The 13,747-nt window shown below is 36.2% G+C and overlaps 2 protein-coding genes across 2 annotated transcripts in view; both read right to left on the reverse strand.

Annotated features, from left to right (window-relative positions):
• Bank1 (B cell scaffold protein with ankyrin repeats 1) overlaps window positions 1-13,747 on the reverse strand; it is a 282,791-nt gene that overhangs the window by 199,674 nt on the left and 69,370 nt on the right. The gene's annotated exons all lie outside the window — the stretch shown is intronic.
• On the reverse strand, window positions 1,439-10,054 carry LOC124994786 (dihydroxyacetone phosphate acyltransferase-like). Its single transcript, XM_047567046.1, is given in 6 exon segments — window positions 1,439-1,797; window positions 1,800-2,233; window positions 2,235-2,507; window positions 2,509-2,568; window positions 2,626-2,786; window positions 9,956-10,054. Coding segments are annotated over 6 exon segments (1,386 nt in total).

Raw genomic sequence — 13,747 nt, forward strand, 5'->3', positions numbered from 1 at the left:
TATGTGAAGCCAAATTGAAAGAACTGGGAAGAGAAACAGTCAAATCCACAATGACAGCTGGAAATCCTAATACTCCCCTTTCAACAACTGATGCGTAGACAGATTATCAAGAACATAAAAAATTCCAATACACATCTAATGATCTAACCAATTAGCATCTAATAATAATACAAAATAATACATAGACGACTTGCCCAACAACATCAGAATACCACATCTTTTGAAGGGCCCATGAAACCATACCACCCTGGAGCATATCCTGGGATCTAAAACAAATATCAACAAATTTTAAATGATTTAAATCATAGTGTATTTTCTTAGAGAGTGGAAGAAAATTAGAAAGCCATAACAGAAAGATAATAGGAAAGTTTCCATATATTTAGAAACTAAACAACAGATTCATAGTAATCCATGAGTCAAAGACAAAGTCTCAACTGGATGATTTTGTATCCTGCTACTTTGTTGAATTTGTTTATCATAGATAGAAGTTTTCTGGGAGAGTCAATAGGGTCTTCTAAGTACAGGATCATATCCTCTACCAATAGAGATCATCTAACTTCCTCCTTTCCTATTTCCATGTCTTGTATTAATTCATCTTGCCTAATTGCTCTTACGAAAATTTTAAGTACTCTATCGAATAGGAGTGCTGAGAGTAGAAACCCTTGTCTTGTTCCTGATTTTAGAGTTTTTTCTCATTCTGTATGATATTAGTTTGGGGTTTGTCATATACAGCCTTTATGTTGAAGTTCCTTCTATCCCTAGTATATTTAGAGTTTTTATCATGAAGTGTTGTGAAGTTTGTTAAAGGCTTTTTTTCTGTATTTATCAAGATGATCATGTGATTTTTGTCCTTGATTCTATTTATGTGGTGTATTGACTTGTGAATGTTGAAGCATACTTGCATCCAGGGATGGAACCAATTTGATTATGATGGATAATATTTTTAATGTGTTGCTGAATTCAATTTGCAAGTACTTTGTTAAGAATTTTTGCATATATGTTCACAAGAGCCTCAAAAAGTAAAATGAAATGCATTAGGCATAAGTCTAACAAAGAAGGTAAAAGATTCCTACAAAAAAATTTAGTTATGAGTTTTTTTTTTTTTTTTTCAAAAGACTGTTTCATTTTAAACACACACAGAGCTGGATGCAAATGCCTTTAGACTGTGTGGCGGGGAAGATTACACTGACTGCTTACACTGATCATTTCTTCCTCTCAATGGAGTCCACGGTCGGGAAGTCTTGTGGAGCATGAGATGTGTCTTCCTTTACATCCCTGTTTGCAGTAGTCCTTTATGACAATAATTAGGTGACCAAGTTCTCCATAACTGTCCTGTGATTATTAAAGTCTCACAGTTGTTGGTTTTCCTATTGGTGTCTTACAACTGAGCATGTCTTGTAATTTGGTTGTGGCAGGTTCATTCACACTAAATATGTTTTCATTGTTTATCTTCTTTTTCTCTACCACACCAAGTCTTACAAAAGCTGCTAAAGCATTTTTCTTCACGTCGGAAAATGAGTTCATCGACCACTTCTGAGTCCCCGGAGTCCACGTTCAGAATCACCTGGTCTCTCACAAGGTTGGTGAGGTTGGAATGCAGAAGAATGCTGGACTGGACAATTTCCACAGCAGGTTCATTATCAGGCCACAGGAGGAAACCTCCAAACGCCTGGGCCAAGCCCTTCAGCCACAGAGTCTTCTCCACCAGAGCGTCTAAGTCCATAGATGGCCGGTTCTGAAGCAGCACTGCAACTGCCAAGCTCCAGGAGCTCAGAACTAAGTTCTCGATTTGCAAATCTGCATTTTGCATGCAACTTTAGTGATAAAAGCATGCATGTCCTCAGACTGATTCTGCGGGATGTATCTTGGAACCAAGTTACATGGGCTCTGACTCATCCTTCCAGCTGCCAGAGAGTGAAGTGATACAGGGTCTCTGAAGTACACGTGGATGCTTCCAAAGATTTTGGAGAGGATCTTTCTGGCTTTCAACAACCCAGTTGTAGATTCTTTTGGCTTCAGAACTCCTAAAAGTTCATATGCATAAAGAGTTTCTTCCAATATCTTATCATAACTGATGCTAATTGGGACAAGGTAGGTATCTAAAACTTCTCTTTTAAAAAACGGTTCCATCACAATATTCAGGAGACCAAATTTAGGAGTCAGTGTCTTGGCAGAGCAGCTCCTTGTCCCTTCGAGGAAAAATTCAACAGGAACATAACCATTCCGTAACAAGCACAGGTAAGTCATAACTGTACAAAAGAAAGGAGAGCATCAGAAAGTCAATGTAACTCTGGTGACCAGGCAGCAGGACAACAGGGTGCTCCTGGATAGCGCGTCGTAGCTGCTTAATGACATAATGAATTTCTTCAGAACTGAGAACACTGCATTTAATATCGCTTGGCTTGCAAGGAGTAATTCCCTTAAAGACAAGAGGTGTGTAGCATTTCATCGCAAATTTCAAGTCACTGACATGTCTCCTCTCCTCTAAAATATCTTCAGAATCATCCCTCTTTCGCGTAGAGGAGCTCGACAGCGCCGGAACTGGACGAGCCCACCGAGAAGTAAGAGCTGGAAAATGAGTCCATCGACCACTTCTGAGTCTCCGGAGTCCACTTTCAGAAGCACCTGGTCGAGCCGGGAGCGTCCTTGGCACGGCTGCCTTCCCTGGCCGGGCCTGGGCTCCTGCTATGCGGGGGTGGTGCAGCCGCTGGGGGCGGTTCTTCTGCGCAGGCGGCCGACCTCGCCCAGGCCTGGCGCCCCCATCTTGCCCAGGAGGGAAGCCGCACCTGATGTTATGGTTTTGATCTGAGATGTTCCCCAAAAACTCTCGTGTGAGACAATGCAAGAAGGCTTGGAGGAAAAATGATTGGGTTATAGCTTTAACCTAATCCGTGAATTAATCCCTTTTGATAACTGAGTGGTAACTGGAGGCAGGTTGGGTGTGACTGGAGGAAGTGGTTCAATGGGAACATGGCTATGGGGTATATATTTTGTATCTGGAGAGTGGAGTCTCTTTCTTTGCTCTCTGATCATCATGTGAGCTGCTTCCCTCTGCTACACTTCCACCATGATGTTCTGCCTCATCTCAAATCCCAAGGAATGGAGCCGGCCTTCTACGGACTAAGATCTCTGAAACCCTGAACTCTCAAATAAACTTTTCCTCCCCTAAAATTGTTCTTGTAAGATCTTTTAGTGACAGCAGCAAAAAAAAGCTGTCTAAAACAACTGAAGAAAGAAATAGAAGAAAACACCAGAAGATGGAAAGATCTCCACGTACATGAATAAGCATAAGTAACATAGTTAAAATGGCCATTAATACCAAAAGCAATCTGTAGATTCACTGCAGTTCTCATCAAAATACCAATGACATTCTTCACAGACAATTCTAGAGAGCAAACAATCCTAAAATGTATATGGAATAACAAAACATCCAGGATAGCTAAAATAATTCTGAACAAGAAAAATAATTCTGAACAAGAGGAGCAATGCTGGAGGCAACACAATGCTCAGTTTCAAAATGGAACCATAGTAATAAAAACAGCATGGCACTGGCACAAAAGCACATGTACGCCCGTGGAATGGAACTAATGACACAGAGACAAGCCCACACGGATACAGTGATATGATTCTTGATAAAGGGGCCAAAAACAAAAATGCCAGAGAAAATGCAATCTCTCCAACAAAAGTTGCAGGGGAAGACTAGATATCCATATGTAGAAGAATGAGGCTAGATCTCTATTTCACTCTGCAGGAAAGTCAACTCAAAATGAATGAAAGCCTAGGAATTGGTCCAGAAACCTTGACACTTCTAGAAGAAAACAGGGTTAGCATATTCCAACATACAGGAGGAACAGGAAACCCCTTCTTCAAGCTCAGAACTAATCAATAATTAATAAATAGGATGACATCAAATTAAAACAGCTTCTCTACAGCAAAAGAAACAAATAACTGTGGGAAAAGAGAGCCTACATAATGGGAGAAAATCTTTGCCAGATACTTTTCCAATAAAAAATTAGTATCCCGAATATATAAAGAACCAACAAAACTCAACATCAAAAAGTAAATAACAATCAAGAGTTGGATAAATGAACTGAAATTCTATCTCTCTTCAGTCAGAATGGCAGTCATCAAGAATAAAATAACAATAAATACTGGAATGATGGAATGGAAAAAGAAACATTTATACACTGTGGGAATGTCAGTTATTACAACTACTATGGAAATCAGAATGTCCCTCAAAATATTAAAGATGTTATCACTGTATAATCCATTTATATCATTTCTCCGTATTTATCCAAAGGAATTTAAAACAGCATACTTTAGGACACATACATATCCATGTTTATCACAGCATAATTCACAATATCCAAGTAATAGGACAAATTCAAGTGCTTGTCAACAGATGAATATTTAAATGCAATGTGATAAATACACATAAATACAATGGAGTTTTATTCAGTCATAATGATGAACAAAGTTATGACATTTTCAGAAAAATGGATGGAACTGAAGAACAGCACGTTAAGTGAAACAGCCAGACCCAATGCCATATATTTTCTCTGATATGTGGAAGTCAGTGGTAGAAAAAAAAAAAAAAAAGTGGTGCATGTCTCATAAAAGTAAAAGGGAGAGAGACCATTAAGGTAAAGGAAGAGGGGCTGGTGGTGGGAGGAGGAGAGAGTAAGGGAAAGTACTGGGCAGTGAAAATTGATCAAATTATGTTACATTTATGTATGAACATGCCACAATGAAACACACCATTCAATATAATTAATATGCACCTGTAAAAATCTAAATAACAAAACCACTGAACGAAAGTGAAATAAAACATACTAAAGTGAAGAAACTCAAAGTATAAAACAATAGAGAAAAATCAATGTAACAAAGAGGTAATTCTTTTTTTTTTAATTTTTTTTATTGTAAACAAATGGGATACATGATGTTTCTCTGTTTGTACATGGTGTAAAGGCATACCATTTGTGTAATCATAAATTTACATAGGGTAATGTTGTTTGATTCATTCTGTTATTTTTTTCCCTTCCCCCCCACCCCTCCCACCCCTCTTTTCCCTCTATACAGTCCTTCCTTCCTCCATTCTTGCCCCCCTCCCTAACCCTAACTCTAACCCTAACACTAACCCCTCCCAACCCCCATTATGTGTCATCATCCACTTATTAGCGATATCATTCGTCCATTGGATTTTTGAGATTGGCTTATCTCACTTAGCATGATATTCTCCAGTTTCATCCATTTGCCTGCAAATGTCATAATTTTATCATTCTTTATGACTGAGTAATATTCCATTGTATATATATACCACATTTCTTTATCCATTCATCAATTGAAGGACATCTATCCTTCAATCTGGCTATTGTGAACTGAGCAGCTATGAACATTGATGTGGCTGTATCTCTGTAATATGCTGATTTTAAGTCCTTTAGGTATAGGCCAAGGAGTGGGATAGCTGGGTCAAATGGTGTTTCCATTCCAAGTTTTCTAAGGAGTCTCCACACTGCTTTCCAGAGTGGCTGCACTAATTTGCAGCCCCACCAGCAATGTATGAGTGTACCTTTCTCCCCACTTCCTCGCCGACACCTGTTGTTGCTTGTATTCTTGATAATCGCCATTCTAATTGGGGTGAGATGGAATCTTAGGGTGGTTTTGATTTGCATTTCTCTTATTACTAGAGATGGTGAACATTTTTCCATATGTTTGTTGATTGCTTGTAGATCTTCTTCTGTGAAGTATCTATTCATTTCCTTAGCCCATTTGTCGATTGGATTATTTGCATTCTTGGTGTAGAGTTTTTTGAGTTCTTTATAGATTCTGGAGATTAGCGCTCTATCTGAAGTATGATTGGCAAAGATTTTCTCCCACTCTGTAGGCTCTTTCTTCGCATTGCTGATAGTTTCCTTTGCTGAGAGAAAGCTTTTTAGTTTAAATCTATCCCAGTTATTGATTCTTGCTTTTATTTCTTGTGCTATGGGAGTCCTGTTGAGGAAGTCTGGTCCTAAGCCGACATGTTGAAGCTCTGGACCTACTTTTTCTTCCATAAGATGCAAGGTCTCTGGTCTGATTCCGAGATCCTTAATCCATTTTGAGTTTAGTTTCGTGCATGGTGAGAGATATGGGTTTAGTTTCATTCTGTTGCATATGGATTTCCAATTCTCCCAGCACCATTTGTTGAAGAGGATATCTTTTCTCCATTGCATATTTTTGGCCCCTTTGTCTAGTATGAGACAATTGTATTTATTTGGGTTTGTGTCTGTGTCCTCTATTCTGTACCATTGATCCACCTTTCTATTTTGGTACCAATACCATGCCATTTTTGTTACTATTGCTTTGTAGTAGAGTTGAAGATCTGGTATTGCGATACCCCCTGCTTCACTCTTTTTGCCAAGGATTGCTTTAGCTATTCTGGGTTTTTTATTCTTCCAGATGAATTTCATAATTGCTTGCTCTATTTCTGTAAGGTACATCATTGGGATTTTAATTGGAATTGCATTGAATCTGTATAGCACTTTTGGTAGTATGACCATTTTGACAATATTAATTCTTCCTATCCAAGAACATGGGAGATCTTTCCATCTTCTAAGGTTTTCTTTAATTTCTTTCTTTAGTGTTCTGTAGTTCTCATTGTAGAGGTCTTTCACCTCTTTTGTGAGATTGATTCCCAAGTATTTTATTTACAAAGAGGTAATTCTTTTAAAAGATCAATGAAGTTGTGAAACTTCTAGAAAGACTGACAAAGAAAAAATAAATATGACAAATTTCACAAACTAAACACAGGCTATATCACTACAGACCCTACAGATATCAAAAGCATAAAAGGGGTGTCCCGAAAACAACTATACATACATAAATTTTGACAACATACATGAAATGGATGAACTCCTTGAAAAACAATCAATAACAACATACAATTCTTCTCTTTCAACTATATATGAATGTAAAGGACATTACGGCAACATAATATACTGTACAAAGTTGGCAGTGCTTTAGAGCATTGACATGTGAAAGGATGCATAGCATTAACTGTTGGAAAAGTCTGTGTAACAAACAGGCACAGAGAGTTGAGGTAGCAGCAATAATTGCCATGTGCTGAGCATTATTAATGTGCTGGGCTTTACATGATTCATCTCTAATTTGTGTAACATTTGCAAAGTGAAGTATTTTTAAATGTTTACTTTTATAGATGTGATAATCAGGGTACCAAAAAAAAATTTGGTAACATCCTGAATTATAGAGCTAATTAGTGATACAATAAGGATTTTAACTTAGGACTTTACCCTCTGAACACATTATATTTAGTATACTCTATTTTAAACTATGGAGAAAGAAGTGAAGTATGAAATACTATTTGAATAAAGTAAAGAATAAATCATAGTCCTCTGGTTTTAAGATGATCACTGTAGTTCCAAATATCATATTCATGTTAAGCCAGAAAGGGAGGAACATGGCATTGGTCGAGGGGACAACTGGAGTGGGGGCAGATACTGCCAAGCAGATCTATTCATTTTCTTCTTAAAATCAGAAAAGCAAAAGCTCCAAAGACATCCCTGGTGTCTCATTTTTTAAAGTTCTCACAAGACCACATCTAGTTGCAAGGGTGTTGAAAAATGTTGAAATCTGGTCTTTCCAGCTGCAATAATGGAAGGAAGCAAGGAAAAGGGGTTTTAGGTATTGATGTTGGATGAAGAAAACTGTAAGATCAGTCACAAAATATGAAAGAAATGAAAAAATGTTGAAGAGAAAGAGCAATAATAAAGAACCTTGATTAATAAGAGAAAAAATGTCCATGAAGTTACCATAGGAGGTATGTGCAATGTTCATACCAGGAGACACAACCATTTCAGTATTTGTAGTGAGGCAGGATATAGGGTTAAAAGTTGGTGCTGGTTAATAGAAAGGCACTACATATTGTATGCTTAAGATAAATGGCAAGGATCAGAGTATAGGTTAAAGTTTAAGTTGGAGATTCTTAAAAGAAAATCAGTGTATGTTTTATGTTTAAAATGAATGAGGAAAAGGCCTCTTGGATCTGTTCAAAACAAGTAAGAAAACTTTAAACCAATGCAAACAGGTCTGACCAAAACTCCTTACCTGAGGGGAATGGACAGCAGGGATCCTCAGTTAAATGAATTGCCAGCGGGGAGACCTACACAATTGTAGGTACGTTTTGAACTATTGTGCAAACATTACTAATTCTGTGCAAACTGGCACAGGTGCAAGCAAAGATTGTCCCATAACTTATGAATTTGTTAATTTCTAGCCCCCAAACATATATATATGCTGCTATTCCTGAACTTCTTACTACTCTGGGTTTGGGGTAGCCACTTTGCTACCCCAATGGAATAAATAATTCTTTCTAACCCTGTCTTTGTTAACCACATGATTTCTATCCTATATGAGCCAAAGGGGCCGTCACAGTAGCATTTTGTTCTTTACTTTCAGATATTCGAAAGGAAATTTGATTGTTGGACTGAAAACAACCTGGTTCTTCTTATTATAACAAATGGCTGTACTTATTTAAATTTCACTAGTAAAAGAAAGGTCACCTCGTTTGTTCCATTGTTCATAATGTGTGCCATGAAACAGAGCCAAAATAGCCATTTGAAGTGGAATTTGATAAATAGTTTACATAACATATTTTAAACAACATTTCCTACTGCAGCTTGTAAAGGAAATGATAGATTAAGGAGCAAAGCAAATATTTTCTAGGGTTAGGGAAAGATGTTCTTTCTTTTTCTTGTTCTTTTTTTTTTTTTTCCTCTCTCTCTTTTGAGTGCTCTACAAGTACTCAAACCCAAGATGTTACTAAGTGAATTTAAAAGAATAATTTAAGTGAATAGGTCTATGATAATAGAAATATATTCTTTGGTCAACTTCATTATTTCAAGTTTTTAAATACACATATTAGATGTTGATGGACTTTTATTTTATTCATTTATTTATATGCAATGCTGAGAATCAAACCCAGGGCTTCACACATGCTAGGCAAGTGCTCTACCACTGAGCCACAACCCCAGCCCTATTTTAAGTTTGAATGGATCATTTGTTAGAATTGCAACATCTGTGACCACCAATGTAGAAATACAAGAATTTAAACCAAGGCAACATAAGATTTATTTCAAATGATTTTATGTTTTATTAATTAGGTATTTATATAGTTATAAAATCTTATCCAATGACTTGAGAGTGATATTTTAACATAAAGAAAATCTGTTTTTGATATTTAAGAAACCTGTGTTTAAATGCCTGCTTCAGGACTTAGTAGTCATGCATTTTAATAATAATGCTTACAGGGCAGATTCTTTAGGATAAATAAGTAACTATGGAATATATCCATAAATATTAATTCCCTTTTCTCTAAATACTGTGGTATGAGCTCTCAGATATAATAACTCATCAAATGCAATCCTTACGATCTAGAGAAAAGTATATAGGGCTATTAGTGAGGAGACTTGGCTTCTCACACTGGCTTTTCCACTGATGAAAAAAATAGTCTATTTTTTCTTTTTAAATTTTAAATTAAATAAAGCTTAGCTTTTAAATTGTTTAGAATGTAGGTTTTGCTAGGGCAATACAGAGACCCAAAGTGACAGTGCCTTAAACAAGACAGGATACTGTTTCTTTTTACCATAAAGGAATTTGTCAGCTCAATGCTGATGTGGTGGCTCAGGTTTTGTGGATCCAGGTTCCTTTTACCTTGTTTCACTGCTGTTGTGTCATCTTTATGGTCCAGGATGGTTCATCTATCACATCCATCACTGGAATTTTGTTAAAATTCCAGCCAATCAAAAGAAAAGTCAGGGAGGGGGAGAATATGACTCTATATGTCACTAATGAACATGCTTGTAAATCTGCACCTATTGATTGCACATGATGCCATGCCATTGGACATCAGTTAGACATATAGCTACACCAGATGCAAGGGACAAAGTGCAACATTTACCTGGTTATCCATGTGCCCAGACACATGGCTATTATCATGCAAGAATGGAAAAAGAAATATTGCAGGGCGACTAACAATTTTTGCATCTCCATCAATCATGCCAAATGCATAAACATCATAATTTATATAAAGGCAATCTGATAAAACTTTTTTTTAATTTAAATGCTTTTCTGGAGTATTGGTTGAAGCTTTATTGTGCTGAATTTTTCAACTTGACATCCTCCTTATTACATTGTTAACTCAGTGTCAAAAACTCTAAGAGCTTTATTTTGGTCCAACTTGAAAAGATTTAATTTATTAAAAGATTTAGTTATATTAATGGTGAAATGGACTAAAAATCCAAAGTTTGTTTTATTGTGATAAGTATAAATGAAGCATAAGAACCATGACTTTTCTAAAGCTCACTTTCCAATAACAATCATTTATTAACAACTTATATTAAATATGTAATAAAATTCAACAGGAAATTTAAAACAAATATAACACTGAAATATTCTAAGAAATGTCTTTCAAAGAGGCTTATTTGAACAATGCCATAATTTCATGAAATTTTTTTGGAATTATTCTTTTGGTTTGTTTTGGGAGCACGTTTCCAAGCTATGTAACAGAAACTGTTTCACTGTTTATATTTATTGGATTCTTTCCTTTTCTTCTTTCATCGGTTTGCTCCTTCTGCTTCAGTCAGAAGCAACAATGCTTCAGTCAACAGTTCAATGACCACCTCAAAAATAGGGCTGTGCCTGTGACCGTAGCTATTGCAACAAAGGGTTCCAATTAGTGGGGCATTTGAGACTGGGTGAGAAACTTAATGTATAAAATTCTTCTACCCTTTCATTCATTAACCCAATGAGATATTTATTATGTTTTCATAAAGAAATGAAACCCACTATTCAGTATAAATAATATGCACCAATAAAAAGAAGTTTAAGAAAGTAGTTATGTATTTATCAGCGTCTTGGTTTTAGAGATAAAATACAGAACCAAACAGATAGTATCTTTGCCTTTATTGACCCTGAATCTCATGAGAGGAAGAGAGTTTGAGAAATAGCACACACATAGATGTCAAATCAGAAAGTAATTAGTATTATAAAGACATAGATCCGGAAAGACTTCACTGAGGTAGAGACACTAAGATTAAAATTTGGAGAATGAATTAGGATTAACGAGGTGAAGAGGTATGAGGAGTTAGGGGAGATTAGAAAGTGCTTTCATTAGAGAAAGGAACATGTGCAAAGACCCTGCAGTAGGCTGCATAACAGAGCCCAGGGAATAAAAACCCAGTGTACCTGGAATGCACAGGGAGAGGAGAGAGGTTAATCTGGGTCAGTATTTACACTGCTATATTGTTCTTATTAAACATTTCTTTACTTAAATTGACACAATAATCGGAATCAAGTGAAATGTTGCAGTGAGAGAATGACATATTCAGATCTTTCTTTTTGAAAGAATTTCTCAGACTATGAATTTGAGATAAATAGGGAGTGTGGAAGAACCGAAAATTAGGCTAACCATAATTTAAGCAAGAGAAAAATGGAGTGGAATAAAGTGTTAGAATGACAGAAATAAGGAAAGAGATGAACAATATTTAGTAAGTGAATGGGACATGGCTTAGGAGGGAGTGAATTTGGAGGGTGAGAGCATGGAAGGCATTGGGACTCCTGTTTGTGATTTGCTACCTAAGGTAGTAAAGTTCCTGAGACTAAAGAGCTGACCTCTGGGGAGAAAATTTCAGGAAGTAAAATTGTGCTTTCCAAAGATTTATTTTGCATATTCCCCATGTCTTGATTTGGTTTACTGTAGAAGTATAGTTCATCAGCATAAAGAAAATTCAGAGTTTCTAAATTATATGTCTACTATATTTCTGTATTTTTATTGATATTATGTGTGTTATCAGTAAAGGGGCCCAAAAACTGCGTGGTGACTTTTAGAAAGTGCAAATAAACATATTTTCCACGATAATTTTTCAGTCTTCCAAAATGTTACTGATGATTAGAGGTTTGTTCCTATCAGAAACAGGTTTGCTAATTTTCTTTAATTATCTTATTATGAATGATATCCTTGAAGGACTATCATTAACTTGTGGGACTTCTGCTCTGTTTTTCTGGATTGCTGCAGTATGTCTCATGTGGTTAAAGATAACAAACTGGAGAACTAGGTGGTAAGAGCAGATTCTCATCTTGGTGGGGTCCATAGTGGCGGCACCCACACCATCACATAGTCATTCTCTGAAAGAGCAGTAATGTAAAAAGCAGGGAGAATCAGAAGACTTCTGGATGTCATGAATCAATTCAGCAAAGTAGCAGGGTACAGACTCACCACCCATACATCAATCACATTCCTATGCTTCAATGAGAAATCTGATGAAAAAAGAAATTAGGAAAACTATCCTATTCACACTAGTCTCAAATAATAACAATGATACACTTGGAATCAGCCTAACAAAAAAGGTGAAAAACCTCTGGAATGAAAACTACAGATCACTAAAGACAGAAGTTGAAGAAAACCTTAGAAGATGGAAAGACCTCCCATGCTCTTGGATAGGCAGAATTAATATTGTCAAAATGGCTATACTACCAAAAGTGCTATACAGATTCTATGCAACTTCCATCAAAATTGAAATGACATTCTTCACAGAAATAGAAAAAGCAGTCATGAAACTCATTTGGATAAATAAGAGGCCTAGAATAGCCAAAGCAATCCTTAGTGAGAAGAGCAAAGCAGGAGACATCACAATACTGGACTTCAAATTATACTACCAAGCTATAGTAACAAAAATAGCATGATACTGTCAACAAAACAGGAATAAAGGTCAATGGAATAAACAGAAGACACAGTAAATATAGTTATCTAATACCAAACAAAGGTGCAAAAAACATGTGTTGGAGAACAAATAGCCTTTTTAACACATGGTGCTGGGGGAACTGGAAATACATATATGGTAGAATGAAATTTAAACCCTCTCACTCTGCACCAAACTCAATCCAAAGTGGATCAAAGACCTAGGAATTAGAACAGAAACCCTGTCCCTGCTAGAAGAAAATGTAGGCTCAAACTGCAACATGTTTGTTCAGGAACTGACTTTCTTAACAAGACTTCTAAAGTGCAAGAAGTAAAATAAAAAATCAATAAATGGAATGACATCAAATTAAAATGCTTCTTCACAGCAAAGGCAATAAGAGCATGAAGAAAGAGCCAAAAGAATGGGAGAAAATAATTGCCACCTGCCTCTCAGCTGGAGCATTAATACTTGGGATATACAAAGAACTCAAAAAAAAAAAAACAAACAATAAACAAATAACAGTCAATAAATAGGCAAAAAAAATATAAACAGACACTTCTTAAAAGGAAAATACAAATGATCAAAAATATATGAAAAAATGCTCCACATCTCTAGTGATTATAGAAATACAAATTAAAACTGTACTGATATTTCATCTCACTTCAGTCAGAATGGCAATTATCAAGAATACAAGTAACAATAAATATTGGGGAGGATATGGGGCAAAAGGTACACTCATACATTGTTGATGGAACTGAAAATTTGTGCAACCACTCTGGAAAGCAGTATGGAGATTCCTCAAAAATCTAGGAATGGAACCACCATATGAACCTAGTTTTTATACTCCTTGCTATATACCCAAAGGATTTAAAATGAGCTTACTACAGTGACACAATGACATTAATGTTTACAGCAGCTCAATTCACAATAGCCAAGCTATTGAAACAACCTAAGTGCCCTTCAACAGATGAATGGACAAAGAAAATGTGGTGCATATACACAAATGGAGTATT

This window comes from Sciurus carolinensis, chromosome 10 (genome assembly GCF_902686445.1).
Source record: "Sciurus carolinensis chromosome 10, mSciCar1.2, whole genome shotgun sequence".
Classification (NCBI taxonomy): Eukaryota; Metazoa; Chordata; class Mammalia; order Rodentia; family Sciuridae; genus Sciurus; species Sciurus carolinensis.